The following is a 23480-nucleotide window of genomic DNA, read 5'->3' as shown; positions in this document are numbered from 1 at the left end:
ACTATACCCTTACATCCAGGGTATCTGCATCTGCCCTTTTTCTCCACCCAAATAGGCCAGTGGTCAGTGTTGTGTTTGCTATAGTGATTCCATAATGGTTCACTGTTGCAGGCAACATTGCAACTTTCCATGATGGCATGTTGTTGCCTCAGGGCAACAGCTGCATTTTAACAAGTTTCCACTATTAAATTAGTAAATAAGTTGCATGAAACTATCAAAACAAAGTTTTCTCACCTATTAGTGTGAAGACATTTTTTTCCAGGTGGAAAAGGGACAAGAAATAACTTTTTGAGAGTCTTTTTTTGCAGCAAGATAGCAGAGCTGTCTCCTTAGAAAAAGCCCGCCAAGAAGGGTTTCAAAATCGCTTCCTGGAGGTCATGTGACAACTTAAAGCATTGTTAATGGTTTCCTATGGTTTTACCTCTTTTTAAAGTATCGCATCATTTAAAGGGATGCATTGTGGAGATGTGACAAGGCAAAAATGGGTTTGTTGCCTGAGGGCAACATGGTACCATAGAGAGATATGCTCATATGTATGTATGTATGCATGGTCATATGTATGGCCATATGTATGTATGTATACTCATATGTATGTATGGTCATATGTATGTATGTATGTATGGTCATAAGTACGTATGTATGCATGTTCATATGTATGTATGTATGCATGGTCATATGTATGTATGGTCATATGTATGTATGGTCATATGTATGTATGTATGTATGGTCATATGTATGTATATATGGTCATAAGTATATATGTATGTATTTATACTCATATGTATGTATGTATGCATGGTCATATGTATGTATGTATGTATGTATGGTCATGTATGTATGTATGTATGTTCATATGTATGTATGCATGGTCATATATATGTCCATATCTATGTATATATATGTATGTATGTATGGTTGCATGGTCATATGTATGTATGTATGTATGTATGCTCATATGTATGTATGTATGCTCATATGTATGTATGTATGCATGGTCGTATGTATGTATGTATGTATGTATGTATGTATGTATGGTCACATGTATGTATGTATGTATGCATGGTCATATGTATGTATGTATGCTCATATGTATGTATGTATGTATGCATGGTCATATGTATGTATGTATGCTCATATGTATGTATGTATGTATGTATGCATGGTCATATGTATGTATGTATATATGTATGTATGTATGTATGGTCATATGTATGTATGTATGTATGTATGTATGTATGCTCATATGTATGTATGTATGTATGTATGTATGTATGTATATATGTATGTATGTATGCTCATATGTATGTATGTATGTATGTATGTTTGTATGTATGCTCATATGTATGTATGTATGCATGGTCACATGTATGTATGTATGTATGCATGTATGGTCATATGTATGTATGTATGTATGTATGTATGTATGTATGGTCATATCCCTCTATGGTACACATTATGATGCCAGTGAGGGAAATGTGTTTTTATGTCTCAAAATAGACTAAATAAACATAATCTGAAGAAATTTTATTTTTATTTTTATTTTTATTTTTGGAAGTTTTTGGGGTTCGTTGCCTGTAGGCAACATTGTACCATAATGGTGCGCAAGTGAAAAAGAACGTTCCTTTTCCAATTTGAACATTGTTTATTTCATAAACATATGCAAAAATATTCAATAACATCAAGAAGTCACAATTCATTTTAAATTTTAAATTAAAAAGAATTATAAAAAGAATTTATACATATATATGTATGTATGTATGGTCATATATATGTATGTATGTATGTATGGTCATATGTATGTATGTATGTATGTATGGTCATATGTATGTATGTATGTATGTATGCATGGTCATATGTATGTATGTATGGTCATATGTATGTATGTATTCGCATATGTATGTATGTATGTATGTATGGTCGTATGTATGTATATATGCTCATATGTATGTATGCTTGTATGTATGTATGTATGGTCACATTTATGTATGTATGCATGGTCATATGTATATATGTATGTATGCATGTATGCTCATATGTATGTATGTATGTATGTATGCATGGTCATACGTATGACCATATGTATGTATGTATGAGTGTATGTATGTATGGTCATATGAATGTATGCATGGTCATATGAATGTATGCATGGTCATATGTATGTATGTATGTATGTATGTATGTATGTATGGTCATATGTATGCATGTATGGTCATAAGTATGTATGTATGTACGTATGTATGTATGTATGTATGTATGTATGTATGGTCATATGTATGTATGTATGCATGGTCATATGTATATATGGTCATATGTATGTATGTTTGTATACATGGTCATATGTATGCATGTATGGTCATAAGTATGTATGTATGTATGTATGGCCATATGTATGAATGTATGCTCATATGTATGTATGCTCATATGTATGTACGTATGTATGTATGTATGTATGCTCATATGTATGTATGCTCATATGTATGTATGTCTGTATGCTCATATGTATGTATGTATGTATTTATGCTCATATGTATGTATGTATGTATGCTCATATGTATGTATGTATGTATGTATGCTCATATGTATGTATGTATGTACGTATGTATGTATGGTCACATGTATGTATGTATGCATGGTCATATGTATGTATGTATGTATGTATGTATGCTCATATGTATGTATGTATGTATGTATGCATGGTCATATGTATGACCATATGTATGTATGTATGTATGTGTGTATGTATGTATGGTCATATGAATGTATGCATGGTCATATGTATGTATGGTCATATGCATGTATGTATGTATGTATGTATGTATGTATGCATGTATGGTCATAAGTATGTATGTATGTACGTATGTATGTATGGTCATATGTATGTATGTATGCATGGTCATATGTATGTATGGTCATATGTATGTATGTATGCATGTATGGTCATATGTATGTATGTATGTATGTATGTATGCTCATATGTATGTATGTATGTATGTATGTATGTATGTATGCTCATATCCCTCTATGGTACACATTATGATGCCAGTGAGTGAAATGTGTTTTTATGTCTCAAAATAGACTAAATAAACATAATCTGAAGAAATTTTATTTTTATTTTTATTTTTGGAAGTTTTTGGGGTTCGTTGCCTGTAGGCAACATTGTACCATAATGGTGCATAAGTGAAAAAGAACGTTCCTTTTCCAATTTGAACATTGTTTATTTCATAAACATATGCAAAAATATTCAATAACATCGAGGAGTCACAATTCATTTTAAATTTTAAATTAAAAAGAATTATAAAAAGAATTTATATATATATATGTATGTATGTATGTATGTATGTATGTATGTATGTATGGTCATATATATGTATGTATGTATGTATGGTCATATGTATGTATGTATGTATGTATGGTCATATGTATGCATGTATGGTCATAAGTATGTATGTATGTATGTATGTATGTCTGTATGTATGTATGTATGTATGTATGGTCATATGTATGTATGTATGCATGGTCATATGTATATATGGTCATATGTATGTATGTATGTATGTATGTATGTATGGTCATATGTATGTTTGTATGCATGGTCATATGTTTGGCCATATGTATGAATGTATGCTCATATGTATGTACATATGTATGTATGTTTGCTCATATGTATGTATGCTCATATGTATGTATGCTCATATGTATGTATGTATGTATGTATGCTCATATGTATGTATGTATGTATGCTCATATGTATGTATGTATGTATGCTCATATGTATGTATGTATGTATGTATGGTCACATGTATCTATGTATGCATGGTCATATGTATGTATGTATGTATGTATGCATGTATGCTCATATGTATGTATGTATGCATGATCATATGTATGACCATATGTATGTATGTATGTATGTGTGTATGTATGTATGGTCATGAATGTATGCATGGTCATATGTATGTATGGTCATATGTATGTATGTATGTATGTATGTATGTATGTATGGTCATAAGTATGTATGTATGTATGGTCATATGTATGTACGTATGCATGGTCATATGTATGTATGGTCAAATGTATGTATGTATGTATGTATGTATGCTCATATGTATGTATGTATGTATGTATGTATGTATGTATATATGTATGTATGTATGCTCATATGTATGTATGTATGCTCATATGTATGTATGTATGTATGTATGTATGTATGTGTATGTATGTATGTACGGTCATGTGTATGTATGTATGTATGTATGGTCATATCCCTCTATGGTACACATTATGATGCCAGTGAGGGAAATGTGTTTTTATGTCTCAAAATAGACTAAATAAACATAAGCTGAAGAAATTTTATTTTTATTTTTATTTTTGGAAGTTTTTGGGGTTCGTTGGCTGTAGGCAACATTGTACCATAATGGTGCATAAGTGAAAAAGAACGTTCCTTTTCCAATTTGAACATTGTTTATTTCACAAACATATGCAAAAATATTCAATAACATCAAGAAGTCACAATTCATTTTAAATTTTAAATTAAAAAGAATTATAAAAAGAATTTATATATATATGTATGTATGTATGTATGGTCATACATATGTATGTATGTATGGTCATATGTATGTATGTATGCTCATATGTATGTATGCATGGTCATATGTATGTATGTATATATGCTCATATGTATGTATGCTCATATGTATGTATGTATGTATGTATGGTCACATGTATGTATGTATGCATGGTCATATGTATGTATGGTCATATGTATGTATGTATGTATGGTCATATGTATGTATGTATGCTCATATGTATGTATGCATGGTCATATGTATGTATGTATATATGCTCATATGTATGTATGCTCATATGTATGTATGTATGTATGTATGGTCACATGTATGTATGCATGTATGCTCATATGTATGTATGTATGTATGTATGTATGCATGGTCATATGTATGACCATATGTATGTATGTATGTGTGTATGTATGTATGGTCATATGAATGTATGCATGGTCATATGTATGTATGGTCATATGTATGTATGTATGTCTGTATGGTCATATGTATGCATGTATGGTCATAAGTATGTATGTATGTATGTATGTTTGTATGTATGTATGGTCATATGTATGTATGTATGTATGCATGGTCATATGTATGTATGGTCATATGTATGTATGTATGTATGTGTGTATGTATGGTCATATGTATGTATGTTTGTATGCATGGTCATATGTTTGGCCATATGTATGAATGTATGCTCATATGTATGTATGCTCATATGTACGTATGTATGTATGTATGTATGTATGTATGCTCATATGTATGTATGCTCATATGTATGTATGCTCATATGTATGTATGTATGTATGCTCATATGTATGTATGTATGTATGCTCATATGTATTTATGTATGTATGCATGTATGGTCATATGTATGTATGTATGTATGCTCATATGTATGTATGTGTATGTATGTATGGTCACATGTATGAATGTATGCATGCTCATATGTATGTATGTATGTATGTATGCATGTATGCTCATATGTATGTATGTATGTGAGTATGTATGTATGGTCATATGAATGTATGCATGGTCATATGTATGTATGGTCATATGTATGTATGTATGTATGTATGTATGTATGGTCATATGTATGTATGCATGGTCATATGTATGTATGGTCATATATATGTATGTATGTATGTATGTATGTATATATGTATGTATGTATGGTCATATCCCTCTATGGTACACATTATGATGCCAGTGAGGGAAATGTGTTTTTATGTCTCAAAATAGACTAAATAAACATAATCTGAAGAAATTTTATTTTTATTTTTATTTTTGGAAGTTTTTGGGGTTCGTTGCCTGTAGGCAACATTGTACCATAATGGTGCATAAGTGAAAAAGAACGTTCCTTTTCCAATTTGAACATTGTTTATTTCATAAACATATGCAAAAATATTCAATAACATCAAGAAGTCACAATTCATTTTAAATTTTAAATTAAAAAGAATTTTAAAAAGAATTTAAAACGTTTCTTGGCTAAATGTTGCCTGTAGGCAACATTGTACCATTTAGGAACAACCCATTGAAATAAATGTGTAAAGTATAAAACTTTAAACTACTTAAATCAACAAAGATAACCATTACCATAACCATTTGAAAAACAAAAACAACAAATTCCAGTGTTTGATCATCACTGCTTCATTTCAGTGCATGTTTTCTGTCAGTCCCCTGTGTCTTTCCTGACATGTGTTGCCATCACTTGTGGTGTTGCTGCTCAGTGCTTATGGAACTCCATGAAGCAGTTTTTTTCAGGAGTGAAGCACAGGCAGGTGACACATTTTGTGCACTGTGATTTCACTATACCCTTACATCCAGGGTATCTGCATCTGCCCTTTTTCTCATTTAAAGGGATGCATTGTGGAGATGTGACAGGGCAAAAATGGGTTTGTTGCCTGAGGGCAACATGGTACCATAGAGGGTTAATATATCATATAAGCATCTTGAGGGACTGTATTACATAATGCAGTTTAAAGCAACTATGTCTCAGCACATTAGGGCTGCTGTTGGAGGAAAAAAAAGAGATTTTAAAGTTGAATTATTTAGCAAAAAAATCTAGACTGTCATGAGAAATTCTTTATATTGTATTAAATTTCAAGAATAAAGTTGTAATATCCCGATATTTTTAAATATTCAAGCAATCTGTCAGCTTTTACATGAAGTGAAAACTAATCTTGTAAATGATCTACTCTACTTTTTTTTAAATGTTACATGTTTTTTCTCATGGTGCTCCGGCTGTAATAATAACACTTCTGACACTTCTGCATTTCAGCCTGGTGTTTGATTATTCTTTAAGATATTAAGATTATTTTATTGTATATAAAGTTGTGAATTTGTTCCCACATGCTGTGTGTTTTTTGTTGTCCCTAGATCCAATGAATAAACGTGTGTGTTTTGTTTGTTTCCTCTCAGGTGTGATCCAGCAGAGTCCTACAGGGATCTCTCTGTGGATGGGTGGTCATGACTCCATCACTGAAGGAGGCTGGGAGTGGACGGACGGCTCTCCTTTCAGATACATCCGCTGGAATGCAGGTTAATTTAGAGCCAGAAATATAGTCTGCATGATTTCTGTGAGACTGCAGTCAGAATCAAAACATATAAGGATTATTGTGACAACTGAACTGAACCTTTCTTGGCCTCATCTTTCTTTACAGGTAACCCGGACGACTTTTACGGTGAAGACTGCCTGTCCATACTTATTAACAACGGCTACTGGAACGACGACAAGTGTGAGCACAAGAGAGGATACATCTGCAAGCGCAGGGGTGAGATATGTTGCTTTAATTGTTGTTGTTGACAAACAGAAGAGTCTGGACACATGTTATTAACACTATACTCCTCTTTCAGGAAACACGCCCGAGCCTCCTCCACCTCACGATGGTAATGTAGCCTCATCATTTGACATGACTTCCTGCATAGAAACTCCTTAAAACAACAAAGAAAACATGACGTGTGACTTGACGTGTGATCCTTCCCGCTGCAGGTTTCATGACGGCGCTGGTGTGCCAGGGCTCCACCGCCGTCCTTCACTGTCCAGAGGAAAGTGTCATTAACATCCAGTCGGCTTTCTACGGACGAAAGAGCGACGACATCTGCCCTCACCTGGACGGATCAGGAGGAGGTGCTGCACAGTAGTCACTCAAAAAAGATACAAATGACTGTATTTCTCTGCATTTGATAATTAAAATGCTTCTTCTTTTGACTGATTGTTTACTGCAACTCATGTCAAATTAGAGACTGGCTCGACTAAAATTGATGAAAGACTTTTCTTTAAAAAATGACTCAAACTGATTAATCGATCATCAAAAATGGGAGTTGATTTAATAATCGATTAATAATCAATTAATCTGTGCAGCTCTATTGTCTTTTAAGTGATTTTAATTTGGAAACGTGTGGGGATCTTCAGATTTTCACATGACTTGACTTGATTTGCTTGACTTACAGCAGGGACTCGACTTGACTTGCTTGATTCTGACCACAGGAACTTGGGACGTGCTCGAGACTTGCTTATGACTTGTACATGTGTGGCTTACTTCCACCTCTGGTAAATATTAACCAAACACTAACAAAACACTGTTCTGCAGGGAGCTGCACAGTGGACGGTATCCTTCCTTACTACAGAAAGGCGTGTGACAACCGTCCCTTCTGCTTTACATATGCCCACACGGAGGTGGACCCTTGTCCCACCGTGTCCAAATATCTCGAGATCGTCTACAGCTGTGAACAAAAAGGTGAGCTCCTCTTCATCTTGTTATTTGGTTCTTTCAGTAGTTTGAAATACAGCTCACCTGAACTGGTTCAATCATAGCTTACGGTTTTGTTTTGTGATTTGGCTGCTCACAGTGTGTCTGCACGGCCTCGGTGTGGAGAACAACAACATCACAGACTCTCAGCTCTCTGCTTCCTCCTTCATCGGTGCCTTCTCTCCCAGCAAAGCCCGTTTGAATGGAGATTCCTGCTGGATGCCTTCAGGAAGCGGTACGTACCGACCAGGGCAGTCACACATGCAAAATAAGATAAAAATAGAACACATATAAAGGCATAAATATATCAATAAACATGTAAACAAAATCCAAACTATACGCAACGTAAACAATATAAACAAACTCAGTGATAAGGATGATAACTTAAGTTGCCTCCTGGTGAGATTAATAAAATAAGATAATCCTTAATTCTACAGTGCAGAAATTTGCAGTGTCACAGCAGTAAAGTGGACAGCAAATAGATCAAAGCATCATATTTTTAAAAAACAATAAATAAGTAAACAAACGAGCAAATAACACAATAAGATCAGTAAAAACAAGAAACAGACTCAGTAGGTGAATTTACAGCATCGCACATAGGAAATATTAGCATTGCACAGTGGAAATAATATTTTATCATGTTGATGATTAAAGGCGAAGACAGAGATTTGATGCTGAATCCTCACATTGATCTCATACTGCATTTATTGTTTCCTCCTCCAGTGACCTCAAGCTGGATCCAAGTAAATCTGGGCCAGACCAGAAAAGTCACAGGGGTAGTAATCCAGGGTTGTCCCCAAAATGACCACTGGATCACCAAATTTAAGCTCCAGCACAGTATGAACGGGATGACTTGGACTGACTACACTGCTGACGGGGAGGTGAGCGTGCGGAGACGACCTTCCCGGTTTAAAGCTGCGAAGTGAAGTACTGCTTGTAAATTCTGTATTTTGCTTGATTTCCAGTTTTTGCCAGGCTCAACGGACAGAGACACTCCCGATACTCAGCTGCTGGGGACACCTGTGTCAGCTCAGTACGTCCGCATCCTCCCACTGGAGTTCAACGGTCAGGCAGGCCTTCGCTTTGACATCTTAGGATGCACGCCAGACTGTAAGAACACCACTTTACCAGCATCAGAAATCTGCTGTGATGCTGTTTTCTACTTTCACAAACACTGATGGTCAATAATGACAAGTTTTGTTTCAACAGATGCAATCGCCTGCGCCGATAAGCCAAACTTCAACTACGCCAGTGATCGAATGACGTGAGTGAAACCTGAAATAATATTTTTACGCACGTCGCACTGCATATTATACACCGTGGACGCCAAATTACTCACTCTTTTTCTGATATATCCATTCTTCCACACTGATGCATTTAATTCTCATGCATCTCTCAGTGTCCACTGTCCAGCAGCCTGTGCCAGGGAAACTTACATCGTGTACGGTACTGCAGAATATCGTGGGGTATGTGGACGTATTGTCTCATTCGTATCATAACGTCTATACAATGTTAAAGGAAAGATTTAAAACAAAAATTATATATAAATATCTCATTGCTGTGTCTCCTCTGACAGGACTCAAACATCTGTGCTGCAGCGATCCATGCTGGAGTGATCCTGAATGAGCTCGGAGGAGACTGTACTTTGTTGAAAACTGAGGGGAAGGACTTCTACGCCGGCTCCACCAGGAATGGCATCACCTCAAGACAGTAAGAAGCCGAGTTTCAAACTAAATCCTTTTTTTCTTGTGTAGTTCAACAGTCTTGGCAGGCTAATACAATAACAAATGTGTTTTTCTACAGATATGATGGAAACTATGCCATGTCTTACACTTTTGCAGATGGAGGTGAGTTGACGTGCATTTATAATCCCTTAAATGAATCCCTTAAATGCTATTTTTTAAAATAAAAAGTCGAGCTCTTTGTGCATTTTTCATATATTTTAATAATTCCCTACAGAGCTGAGGTGTGCAGGGCCTGACTGGTACGAGTTTGGAGAGTTCTGCTACAAACCATTTGGAGACAAGAAGACGTGGCACAATGCTCAGGCCACCTGCAGGAGTGTGGGCGCCGAACTCGTATCCATCCTCTCGATGACAGAGCAGAGCTGGCTGGAAAGCTACCTGTACATGGGTAAGGATCTGGAGGAAGTGGTGCTGGTTTAAAGAAAGTCAGAAAGCAGGAAAGAGATACTTTTTTTTTAATTTCTAATTTTTTAAATAAATAAATAAACCACCATAAACCACTTCAATCTCAAAGAATATTCAAGCTTTTTTCTTGTGAATTTGTGTTATTTCTCGTGAAATTACCACTTGATCTCAACAAATATCTGTTTTTTTTTTCTTGTAAATTTTCTGCTTTATTTCCAAAGAATATCTGAGTTTTTTTTCTCATAAATATGTGAATTTTTGTTCCTAATATTACCACTTTAAATGGAACGAATATTCAAGTGTTAATTTGTGCCTGTTTTCTACTAGACTTATCACCGTAACCTTAATGAATATCAAAGTGTTTTTCTTGTAAATTGTTGATTTTTTTTCTTGAAATTTTTGAGTTTTTTGTCTTGGAAATTTACCCCTTTAATCTCAAAGAATATCTGAGTTTTTGATCTTTTCAGTTTATGATTTTTTCTTGTAAATGTATCACTTTAATCTTGGGCGTTCTGAATTTCTTAGAATATTACTACCCTCAGTTCTTTTTTGTTGTTTGTTGTTTTTTTTAACCTATATTTCTATATTTTTTATTTATATTTTTTTAACCTGCCTCTAATATGCCATTGTACTACTAACAGCATATATTAATGAAATACATGTTTTTTCGTCCTTTGCAGCCACCAGTGACGTGTGGACTGGTCTGAATGACCTGTTCGTACCCGGTATGTTCGCCTGGTCTGACGAACACATAGTGACCTTCACTTACTGGGCTCCAGGGGAACCGAACAACCACCTCGGCTTCAGTGAAGACTGTGTTGAGATGTTGCATCAGGTGAGAAAAAATGGAAAAAACAAACATATCATGCTCTGCTGTATGTACACCGTGCATGGACAAATCCAAAACTGCTCATATTATTCATTCTCTGAAGTGAATATTTTGATATTAATGTCTTCTCTCCTCCAGACCGGCCGATGGAACGACGTGGCCTGTACAGAACTCAATACCTACATATGCAAAATGCCCAAAGATCATTATCCAGCGCCCTCTGTTCAACCCACCGTGTACGGATGCCCTCAGGTAGGACAGACTCTCACCAAACATTTTATTTTTCTGTTTTTTTATTGTAGTTATGATGTCTGTTGAAAGTGCTTGCTGTGAGATGAGACAACTACTGTCATATCCTCACCTCTGTAAAATGTGTCAGGGCTGGGGTGCTTATGGCTACGCCTGCTACTGGATGGAGGAGACTCCCAGGAGCTGGTCGGACGCTAAGGAATTCTGTGAAGGGCAGGACAGCTTCTTGGTGCACATCGGCGACATGTGAGTCAGAAAAAGTTATTAAATTAGAAGAAATGTAAATATGAAGAAACCTGTATCACAGCTGATAAATTCGCACTATAGATTCAAGATCCTGATCCTTCAGATTTCACACTGTATGTGCCACTGCCTCTGTCCCAGTCTGTAGTGTTTCCTCTAACACATCCGCCGCACGCAATCCAAACATTTCCAAGAACTTTCTGATTAGATGAAATCATTTCCAAAATTAATTTTCACTGCTGTCAAAAAGCAGCAGCAAAATCCAGAGATGCTAGCATGGCCGTGGACTGTTTTTCTTTTCCTCCTTTACATTTTGATTAACCTGCATCTACTCCTCTTCCTCTGCACCTCCACTCTTGCTTTTCTCCATACCCTCCCTTTCTTTTTAATGAATACATTAATTTAAAATTTAAAATCTTAATGTTGTAACTAGCGTCCAAGTACTTGCAGCCAGTGTTGTTACAGTCCATAAAAGTTTTCTCATTTATTTTCTTATCCTACTTTTCTGGATAGCAGTAGTATTACTCATTATTTGCAGGGGCTCAGTTGTGTTTGTTGCATCTTTTGGCAAGTTGCTATGACTTTCAAAACTGTGATTACCATGCTTTGAAAAATGCACAGTCAACACTGTCCAGCATAAACCAAAATTAACAACAGTCAGACGCAGGCAAAGCAACGTTGGTTTGTTTTGCATCAGTGCAAACACTGATCTGTTTTCATAATGCGGCTTTAATCTTGTTGGACTGAGTTTGTGATTCACTCGCCTGACTGTGTTTCACTGCAGATATGAGCAGGCACATTTCACCGTGGATCTGTCAGGGAAGACTGGTTTCTGGTGGATCGGCCTGCGCGCTCGAGGGGTAGGAGGCGGAGGAGTGGACTACATCTGGGACAACGGCTTACCTCTCACCTTCACTCACTGGGACAAAGACCAGCCAGGTGCAGACCACTGACTGTAAAATAAAGTCTAAGTCAGGCCTGTTCAATTACTTGATTTTAGAAGAGCCGGATTTGAAAAAGTGGCTGGACGTTCACATTTCCTGTGTCTGTCCTGGATAGTTTGGAAGTTAAATGTGTAAGACAGTTTTTTATTTTTTCTCCACTCTGTTAGTTTTCACATTGTGTTTTAATAAATGCAGTGTTGCATTTAACATCTTTCTTTCAGGTTTTTGATCTTCTGCTAAACAGTGCAAACACCCATAAACTTAGAATGTTGGCAGGTTATTTAACTAAAACTTAAAAATTATATATATTTATTTAATATTTATAAATGATCAGAGGGCCGGATTGAGGTGGTTTAAGGGCCAGATTCTGCCCACGGGTCACCAACTGAATATACCTGGTATAAGTAATATATATGTCAGTGGTTTGGACCAACACTAACCTAGTACCAGCTCGACAGAATGATATTTGCGCTCTGAAAAACCCCAAATGTTCTTTTTTTTTTTTCTCCAGATAGCGGGGATGGCACCTGTGTGGCAATGACCTCAGGTCAGATTGGTGGCTTCTGGGATGACAAGCAATGCTCAGAGGAATTCGCCTTCATCTGTGAGAAACCCAGACCCGACATCACCCCACCCACCACACCCCCGACTCCTCCTGTCCCAGCGGGCTGTGCTGACGGCTGGACCGGCAAGCCTCACTTCAGACACTGTTACAGGGTATGTTAGTCAGTCAATTAAAGGAGAAACCTGTCATATATTTACTGTTCTAAATCATAAAATGACCATGATACCTCATCAAAGATTAAAGCAACATGCTAAGTTGAAATACTGGCTTCTTTGACAACAACGTTACAGCCGGCATGTTCTCCTTCTAAATTACTATTCTGGTGTGGAATGTTTGTTATTGTTTCGTTGTTTCACATTTATTAGAGTTAAAATGAATGCCGATTGTTCGCTGTATGAATGAGTGTCTGTTTATGAGTTGCAACAAATCACTGATAATCTTTTAGAAGGAATAGGTGTTTATAACAGTTAAATTGAGCAAAATGTTAATGGAGTCTGGCAGGAAAAAGGCAAGCAGTCAGTGAACTCCAACTTTCAGAGCATTGGGCTCTTTTTCATGTTTTTCAGGACTTTTTTTTTTTTTTTACCATATTGTGCAGCCCTACTTTATATTGACAACTAATTGACAATTATAAATTGTCAAACAAATCGCTTCAACTGTAAACATTAAACAGGGTTTCAACCTATTTAATATACCATCTATGGCTCCAACTTGTTGCAAGACTCATTTTTGAACACTAGTCTTACATTTTGCTCCTGTGAACAGCTAAAATCGTGATTCTTCTCAGGGGCCATGAGATCAGTTTTCCCGTGCTGATTTACTGGCTGATTTATTGCAGCTCTTCCACAATGTGGACTGGTCCCAGAAGAAGAGCTGGGAAGCAGCAAGCGAAGACTGCATCACCAGAGGAGCTAATCTGGTCAGCATCCACAACCAGGAGGAGGAAGAGTTCTTGGCTCTGTACAGCAAAGGCAGCAGCAAGTGGATCGGCCTCAAGCACAACCCGACAGAGGGAGGTGAGTAGAGTCTGTGTTTTATAGAGTGGACCCTGGTGGAAGCTACAACTAAAGACCGTTCCCCGTCGTGCAGGCTATTCTTGGAGCGACGGCACTCCGCTCTCCCACACCAACTGGGGTCCCGATGAGCCCAACAACCACGAGGGCCGCGAGGACTGCGTGGAGATGGTGAGCAGCACCAACGGGACCTACTCCTGGTGGAACGACCTCAACTGTGACGCTCACCAGGACTGGATATGCATGATTGCTAAAGGAAAGACCCCCATCGTGCCTCCAGTGCCTCCACCTCCTGTCCCAGGTAAACCGTCCCCACAATGCACCTGTCCTACCTGCATGAACAAGTCATGCTTTTGTTTTCCTAGTACTAGAACAGTCTTTAGTGTAAATTGATATTATATGGCAAAAATAAATAAATTCTTGTTAAGAAAAATACATCACAGGTAAAAAGGAAAGAATAGAATAGTTTCCTACTCAAATAGTGGCGTTGTTAATTTATTGTAATGTTTTTCTTACTTGAGTAGAGCATTATTGGCTGAGCAAACAGCTGAAACTAAATTACCTTAAGCTAAAATATTACAAATTACAGTGAACAAAATAAAGCCATAATACACCTTGATACTTGAGAACAGGTGCACTAAATGCATAAAAGAAATACTTCAAAATGTGAAATTATAGTCTACTAGAAACACCTTTACAGCTTATATGAAACCCTGCAATGATGTTTCCTTTGAACTTTTATGATTTAAATGTCATGGGGATGAAATTCAACTTGGTTACCAAGAGTTGCATGTTGGGCAATTATAGTAATTAGGATAATGAGCTAATTAATTGCAGAAAACTGTAAATGGCTTTGATTTAGCTTCTTGCTAACTAGAAAGTTGATAAAAGAGTCCAAGTCCATGTTTCTGATGTACAGAAATATAAAAAAGATTTTATGAGCAATCATGTGCAGTCCTCCCTCTCCTTCCCTTCTACCTCTGGCATCACCTTCTGTGCCAGTGGTTCTCAAATAGTGGTCCGGGGACCCTCAGGGGTCTGTGGCACTCTGCCAAGAGGTCTGTGAAAGGTTGCACTATGTAGACTTTGTGAGTCATCGTACCAGGAATCCCCGCCCAATGAGCCAATCATATCATCTTCGTGTTCGTCTTCTCCTGTCTCATCTCTCAGCTCCAGAATGTGGCACCAACCCCGGCTGGAGGAAGAACAACAACATCTGTTATTACTACAACGACACCGACGTCGTGGACTTTCACACAGCTATGATTCGCTGCTACGATGAGAAGGCCTCGCTCGTCTCCATCCTCAACAAAGACGAACAGGCATACGTAAACAGCATGGTAAGTGTCTTTTCTTTTACTTCTTTAGAACGGAATATGACGTTTTATGTCGCACTAAAATAAGTTTGTGTCATGTCATCCTGCTCTTCTTTCAGGTGGGGACAGGTGATGTTGCTGCAGCTTGGATTGGAATGAGGATGTTTGGCATCGCAAGTGGACAATACCAGTATGTGTGTTTCCGATAACTGAATTTAGAGGGAAAATTACCCTCAAATTAGATTTCGTGTTATTTTTCTGATGTTGTAAAGCTTTTTGTTAATTTGACGGGTGTTTTCTTAAAGGGACAGTTCACCCATCTATTCACTCACATGCCAACTGACGGTCCAGTTTAGTTTTTAGTCCACAGAACGCTGCTGGAGTTTTACAGGATGTCATTTACGCCATGTTTTTAGCCCAAATCCTCACTGTAGACCCTTAGTTTAGAGCCATGTTCATGTGTGCATGCACACTGTCTGAATTGGATGTGTGTGGCGTGACGCGCAAGTGAACGGCATGTCTGGGCTTTAGGGGACTTGGATTATGCTAGATAAGCAGTATTTCTTTTGTTTGTTTGTTTGAAAACTCAACATCGTTCACTTCAGTTGTTTGGGAGATTCTGCGTCGCTGTTTTCCTGTGTGCAGTGTTTTGTGGACTAAAAAAACAAACCTGACCTTCAATCAGCATGAGGGTCAGTAGATAATGACTGAATTTTTAATTTTGGGTAACTACCCCTTTAATCTGAGCACTTAGGACAGCTCTCACAATGAATTTAGTTAAATATAAAGGCATTTTCTAATTCAAAGCTATAGGATTACATTTAAATAAAAGTTTTTATGATTTGATATCAGTAATTATTTCAATATCAGTAACAAACTTCTTTGATTTGCAGCTGAGAAACTCTGTTGATTTTACTGTTCAAATCATGTAAATTCTGCTCCGGAGAGGATTTTCTTTTTACGATGTGCACACAAAAGTTCAGTGCTCATTTTTCTCTGTTTTACCTGCACAGCTGGGTGGACTTCTCCCCTGTGACGTACACACACTGGGGTCCAGGTGAGCCCAACAACGCCAACGGGGAGGAACAGTGTGTTCAGATGAACAGACACCAAGGTATTTAAATTCCACTCGTCGTGCATGTTTACTGAGCGGACTCCGTGGTGATGAATATTCATTATGAACTCTGGCTCGTTAAGGTGGATGGAACGATGCCAACTGTGGTCGGTTTGCTGGTTATGTCTGTAAAAAGTTCCCCGGAGGTCACATCACACCTCCTCCACCCACCCAGCCCTGGGAGGGCAACTGCCCTGCAGGTAACACGCACTTTTTAAATATAACTCTAAAATGTGTTTTCTCATGTGTTTTCTTTATTTATTATATTTATTAAAACATGCAGGTTATGTGTTGATGGATGACCTGTTCATTATTTCGACTCTTCACACTATGCGCTGCTGCTGGAAATACTCACAAGAGCAACAAATTAATCCGCAGCTGAAAATAGTCCCCAATAAACCACTTTCTTTGAGTCACGTTTGCTAAAAACTACCGCAGCCAGCTGTTTGAGGACCTGACTGAGCCTTTTTTCAAAGATGGAACAATATCTGACCTGTTGCCAAAGATTTAGATCTTCAGTAGGAAGTATAAGCTGGAGAAAATACATTATTAGTTTTGGTCTTTTTACGGGATTTGTTGACAATAAGTATAGAATGACTCAAACCTTATGCTTTAAAATACCATCTAAGATACAAATCAACAGGAAAAATGTGCTACTTTCAGCGTTAAAACTTGTGTAAACTGAAAATGAAATAAATACATCATGTTTCACACTGTTCAACAATCAACCTACACATGCCGTCCCATCTCACGCCAGTTCCCTGCTGTCCAGGGATTATTTTTTAAAATTTGTTTAAATCTATTTAATGTTGTACATGTTTTCATTTCCTCTATACAGCTGCAGAAGCGCATGACTTTTGGCATTAGTCCTCACTGGCTGCGTCTTGAACGTACAGATTCTTCTCAAATTGTGTTGATTTTCTCTCATTTGAAACAATTTCTGATCGTCTTATACGTTATTTGTCAACCCAAGTCTTTAAATTTTACTTCTTTTACTTTGACGTTAATTTGACAGCTTGAATTAATGTAATTAATTTTTGTATCTGTCTGGTTAAGTACCTTGATTTATCAGGTATTTAATTCAAGGGATTACCAAAAAAGACACATTCATGTTTATTTTATTTATGAACCACTATTCCAGAAAATTTATCACAATATAAAGTTAGACACGATTTTGGAGGATTTTATCCATATCGACACATTAAAATGGGCTTTGCTGTCCGCTGCTTGCCGCGCCTTACCTATCGCTTATTGTGTATCATGTAATATCATTACTGCATATATGATCAAGCTGTAAGTGATTATAATATGATGCAACCTGTTTACCTTCTTTCCCTGCAGATTGGCTGCGTTTCAAGGATAAGTGCTTCCTGTTCAAAGGGAAGAAAGACGACATGAAAGCCAGCTGGTCTGATGCTCGGAGTTGGTGCAAAGATCAAGGAGGAGAGCTGGCAGTTATTGATGACCAGTATGAGAACGGTGAGCTAAATCTGAGAGAATCTAAACAGACCAGAGGCTCCAGGTCAAAGAGACTGCTCTCTTTATATTTTGATCCTCTCTCCTCTCCTCCAGACTTTGTGTCTAGCTACCTGAGGGACCTGGAGCTCCCCACGTGGATCGGCCTGTCAGATCTGTTGGCAGAGAACCAGTACGCCTGGAGCGACGGGGTCAGCCCGGTGCTCTACACCAACTGGAACGACAAGGAGCCCAACAACGCAGGAGGAGCGGTGAGGAGACTTCAGAGTTAAAGCAGGCAGCCCTAAAGCTCACGTTTATAGTGAGATCGCTTGAAGTACGGCCACAACTAACGATTACTAAGGAAAAATGTTCCAGTATTTATTCTCTAACCAGTATGTGAGGAATTGAAAGTAATTTTGCATTTATTAAATCCAGGAAAATGTAGGAAAAGCTCAATTTGGGGAAAAGATACTGAACCACTTTTGATCGCTCGTCCAGAATCGGACGCATACACAAAGGGACTGATTTGCAAGATATGGAAAGCAAACTTTGTATTTTATGACATTTATATTAAAACTACTAAAAAACAAAGACACAACAATAAACAAACAAATACGGTGATAAACAAATGAATGAGTGGATGATTAAATGAAGACCAGTGCGTAAAAGATGGAAAATGGAGACAAAATCGATAAAAATCATCTTTGCAACACCATTCAGCAGCGGAGAGGTACCCGGAATCATGGGTAAAACATTACCTAATACCTCTAAATTAGGCTAATAGTAATCTGATTCAGAACCATCAATCCTATAATTCTTTTCTTTATCAATAAATTTGTTTGTGATTAATCATTTAGTCTATAAAATGTCAAAAATGCTCATGCAAAAGAAAATTACTTTCTTTTGCATTTAAGAAGCTGGAACCATCTTTTTTTTTTTTTTTTTTACTTAAAAAAAATTACTGATGCAATTAATCAATTATCACGACAGTTGTCTGTTAATAAGTCCCGCCCCTTTGCTCTGTGCTCCAGTGACAGTTGAACAAGGTTGGTTCCCAGTAGAACCTGATCTACTCTCTCCATTCCCGTTTCATGTACTTAGATATGCAGAGAGCTGGGCTGCCTGTATATTGACAAGAAAACCACATGTGGAAGCATTTGAAAAGATGTTTTTGAGGGACCTTTAAAAGTAACATATATAGTGACATCTTATGTTAGCAAAATGCTAGCTAACTAGCTGAATATTACTTTGTAGATTTATACATAATGGACTAATTTCTATTCGCAGACTGAAATAAATTCTAGCTGACGACTGATGTGGACTAGCATTTTGCTAACAGTAGCTAGCTTAAGATATGACTATACAGTATTTGTTGCTTTTACAGGTCCACCAGCAACATCTTTTGACCATCTTCAAAATGAGGTTTTCTTTTTAACACAGACGAGACCAGCACACAGTGTTTCTAAGTACATGAAACAGGAAAGGAGAAATTGGTCCGAGGTTCCAAAAGAGGCAGGACCTAGAGAGAGTCAATTCATTTTCTTTCAACAGATTAATCAGCTAATCGTTGCAGCTGTAACTTTCTTGTCTCGTTCTCAACAGGAACACTGTGTAGCGATGGCTCACAACCACCTGGTGAGCGGCAGGTGGAACGATGACGCCTGTAATAAGAATCACAGCTTCGTCTGTTTCAGGAAGAAATGTGAGTAAACACTGCAGATTTTGTTCTTTCCGCTCAAATAATTTTGATTTCAAACATATAGCAGCTGAATCCCTGTTCAGGCCTCACTTAAAAAAGACATTTTCTCCATCTGCTTCAAATCAGCGAGCAGCATCGACCCTCCACCCCCGACTCCAAGCCCCTGCCCGACTGGCTACATCTCCTGGTACCTGAACTGCTACAAGATGGTGCAGGAGCCGGCGACCTGGGACAAGGCTCAGGCAGCCTGCAGGCTGGAGGGAGGTCACCTGACCAGCATCGACATGAGCTACGACCAGGCCTTCGTCGCCGGAGTGGTGCTGCAGGGCAAAGATGATGCCTGGATCGGACTCAGACGCCAGGTACTGTCAGACGGGGGGACACACATTAGATAATCATTAGATAATTAGCTTTTTCTGATAGGAAAATAAATTAAGGAGGAAATATCTATTTTTTCATTTACCTCTAGTAGTTTCAAAAGAGTGCACTAAGGAAACTGCAGATCTCTGCCAGGCAACAGATGGTGAAGCACCTACTTAGCATGCATAGAACAGTGAAATGGTATTTGTGTCCCCGACACTCTCTCAATTTAAACATTGTTAGAACATTGTGTCATTTATTTAGAAGGTTACAAGCAACCACGTGACTTTACAACAGTATAATAGATATAGAAATCTACATTTCTGGAGAAACTCAGAAGAGCTAAAATCATGAATAACTTACGCCTGATGTTTCCATGTCCCAGTGGAAGTTGTACCTGTTCAGAAGATTAATTATTTTGGCATAGAGTTGATTAGATTGGCAATAATCTTCAGTGAGTGAATTTAATTCCAACAAGTAATCACTATCTTGTTCAAATGGGTACTATGGGAACTAACAACATCACACATGAATACAGTTGTGCTCATTAAATCTACAGGAGCCTCAGTATGCAGATATATTGAAATAGAATAGGTGAAAATAACATATTGATACTGTATGCAAAAAAAAAAAAGCATGGTTTTTGCCCAAGACTGTATGGGATTAGCATAAAGTGTACATGCTTGTAAAGGGGAGACTCTTGGCTACCCACAGAACCCCTTTTCATTCAGATATCTTGAGGTGAGAGGTCAAGGGAGTTTGGCGCCTTTCAACAAACTAGTGTGACATGTTTGGCATCAATGGAGTCATTAGATCATCTAGTTTGATGATACCAGAACAGATCTGTGTTGTATTCGAGTGAAGGCAGAAATCTCAAAGACGAAACTCTGAAACTTGAGTTAATTCAACCAAAACTATCAGTATGAATAGACCCCATAAGTGGCAATTGGGAAAATATATATTTTTTGTCTCTTTAAGCACTGAACCCAAGCTTATATTTTCTTGTAACGCAGGAGGACGGCTCCTACACGTGGTCAGATGGCTGGCCAGTTTTCTTCACTCAGTGGGGACCAGGAGAGCCCAGTAACATTAAAGACGAGGGCTGCGTGAGCATGCACGGCTCACGAGCGTTCCACGGGACCTGGAACGACACCAGGTGTGACCTCGCTAAACCCTACATCTGCAAGATCTCCAAAGGTATGAAACACACACCGAAGCTTGTGCTTTCCCCACCTTTTATTCGCAATTTCTACCCTCGTCTGTTAGACCCAGAGTGAGGATTTATATTTCACACAAAAAAAAGGTTCAGTCTAACCTTAGCTAACTTATGTCGTCTCTCAGAGACACCGCCGCCGACTCCGCCCCCTGGCAACGGGAACTGTCTGCCATTCTGGGTTCCATACGGCCGCCACTGTTACTTTGTGTACGACGGTCAGGAGGGTTTCTCTTGGCCGGACTCCCGCCACTACTGCGAGTCCATGAAAACAGAGCTGGCATCCATCCACAGTAGAGCGGAGGTGGAGTTCATCAGGAATCTCAACTACACTAAACATCACCACCTCTGGATCGGCCTCACCAGGGACAACAACTGTGAGTGTAGAAAAACAGTGAAAGCAATGTTTTTGTTTGAATTACACCTCAAATATCAGGAAATGTGCACCAACCGTTTCCGATGCTGAAACCTTGTCTGCTTAATGTTCTAGTCGGTTGGGCCTGGACAGATAAGTCGCCTCTGTTCTTCCTCAACTGGGCTCAAGGAGAACCCAATGCCGCCTTCCACCCCGGGGATGTGGCTGAAGAGAACTGTGTGGAGATGTACCACGATGGACACTGGAATGACAACAACTGCATGCAGAAGAGAGGTTTCATATGCCGCCATTTCCAGCGTAAGGATTCTTTTTTTTTTTTTTTTTTATCTTTTTTAATTTTTTGATGAAATATAGAGCTCTGCAGGCTCATTTCTGCAGCTTTGATTTTTGGTTGATTAACAGCTTCTCTGTGTGTGAAACTCTCTTTCAGACCATACAACAGACCCAAGTCAAGTTACTCCTACTCATCATCCAAATCCACCAATCAGCGTCCACGGTAAGTCTGCTAAATATAATTTCTTCACAAATTGAGCAGTACCTTTGGGTTGCGTTTAAATTCCGTTCAGACATTCTTGGTCCCCAGATGACAAATCCTTTGGTAATCCCCTGATGTTTCCTCTAGTGCCAACAGCAGGATAAACGTGATTTAGAGACTAAGGCCTTCTCAGACATGATACAGTTTAAGCAGCACTTGCCACTGGGGTGTAAAGCTTGGTCCCAGAGTTCAACCTGGTCGAACTGTAGGCAGGCGCCTGCTGAGCTGTGCGCAGTGAAAAACCGTTGTGGAATGGCGCAAAATAATGTGCACGAGCTAATCGATTTTCTCAGCAGAAAACCGTTTGCTTCTCCAACTTGCCGAAAACAAAGGATAGCAAAGGGAGTGGGAGATGACACTCACCGGTTTCATTCATGTTACGCTCAAAACACACCTATGATTAATTAACAAATTAAATACAACCCCTTTGCGCCCAGCGTCTGACCCGAGTCTCAAATTACCAGACAATCACCGCCTATTGATCATCTGAGACTTGCAAGGTAGTTACTTGAACATCACTGAGACCAGCCCCTAAACAAACCTACGATTTGAGAGAGAAGCCTTATGGGAAACAGCGTTTCCCCCCCCTCTTCTCCTCAATGTCACTGCCCCAATACGAAGGGCAACCTAAAGGACCAATTAACTGTTTCCACACAGTTTTAGCATGAAAGTCGTCCCCAGTCAGTCAGCTAATTTTTTAGCTTTTCTCTCCCGGCGTGTGCACCTGGTTGTCAAACCAGTGTGGATGTGCAACCAGTAAGACGTTTGAATGTCGGAAACTGTTGCACTTCAGTTCAAAATAAAAATCGCAGTATGTTTAACCCTGATGCCGCTGTGTTTCTGGATCCGTTTTTACAGACGAAGGGGTGATAGCTGGTGTCATCATCGCAGTCGTCATGGTTGTCGCCTTGATCGGCGGGCTGCTGTACTACGTCTTCAGTGTCCGAGGGTATAAACTAAGTGGCTTGAGCCTGCCAACAAGAACATCCAACAGTGCAGCCGGTCACGTTGACGTGGTGAGTTATTGATTAGACTGTTGCGGTCAAGTGTGGTTGAGTTTTTATGACAGTGTGAATACTAAGTTGTGTCATTCTTTTAT

The 23480-nt window shown here is 38.4% G+C and overlaps 1 protein-coding gene across 1 annotated transcript in view; it reads left to right on the top strand.

Moving 5' to 3' along the window:
* Positions 1-23480, top strand: part of LOC146308643 (lymphocyte antigen 75) — a 39854-nt gene that overhangs the window by 16133 nt on the left and 241 nt on the right. Inside the window, exons 17-49 of the mRNA XM_084746066.1 lie at positions 6987-7106; positions 7229-7339; positions 7422-7454; positions 7558-7695; positions 8159-8305; positions 8418-8552; positions 9041-9198; positions 9283-9427; positions 9527-9581; positions 9717-9783; positions 9894-10027; positions 10121-10164; positions 10277-10450; positions 11148-11302; positions 11435-11548; positions 11676-11791; positions 12573-12727; positions 13244-13449; positions 14136-14313; positions 14387-14611; positions 15481-15650; positions 15746-15816; positions 16640-16740; positions 16824-16940; positions 18082-18219; positions 18313-18467; positions 19801-19900; positions 20024-20259; positions 21271-21454; positions 21599-21847; positions 21961-22143; positions 22277-22342; positions 23240-23397. Coding sequence (XP_084602192.1) covers positions 6987-7106; positions 7229-7339; positions 7422-7454; positions 7558-7695; positions 8159-8305; positions 8418-8552; positions 9041-9198; positions 9283-9427; positions 9527-9581; positions 9717-9783; positions 9894-10027; positions 10121-10164; positions 10277-10450; positions 11148-11302; positions 11435-11548; positions 11676-11791; positions 12573-12727; positions 13244-13449; positions 14136-14313; positions 14387-14611; positions 15481-15650; positions 15746-15816; positions 16640-16740; positions 16824-16940; positions 18082-18219; positions 18313-18467; positions 19801-19900; positions 20024-20259; positions 21271-21454; positions 21599-21847; positions 21961-22143; positions 22277-22342; positions 23240-23397 — 4538 coding nt within the window. The remainder of the gene's footprint in view (positions 1-6986; positions 7107-7228; positions 7340-7421; positions 7455-7557; positions 7696-8158; positions 8306-8417; positions 8553-9040; positions 9199-9282; positions 9428-9526; positions 9582-9716; positions 9784-9893; positions 10028-10120; positions 10165-10276; positions 10451-11147; positions 11303-11434; positions 11549-11675; positions 11792-12572; positions 12728-13243; positions 13450-14135; positions 14314-14386; positions 14612-15480; positions 15651-15745; positions 15817-16639; positions 16741-16823; positions 16941-18081; positions 18220-18312; positions 18468-19800; positions 19901-20023; positions 20260-21270; positions 21455-21598; positions 21848-21960; positions 22144-22276; positions 22343-23239; positions 23398-23480) is intronic.

Source organism: Lutjanus erythropterus, chromosome 20 (assembly GCF_056507025.1).
Source record: "Lutjanus erythropterus isolate fLutEry1 chromosome 20, fLutEry1.hap2, whole genome shotgun sequence".
Classification (NCBI taxonomy): domain Eukaryota; kingdom Metazoa; phylum Chordata; class Actinopteri; order Lutjaniformes; family Lutjanidae; genus Lutjanus; species Lutjanus erythropterus.
The sequence above is the reverse complement of the archived record's forward strand: the minus strand, read 5'-3'. Positions and strand labels throughout refer to the sequence as shown.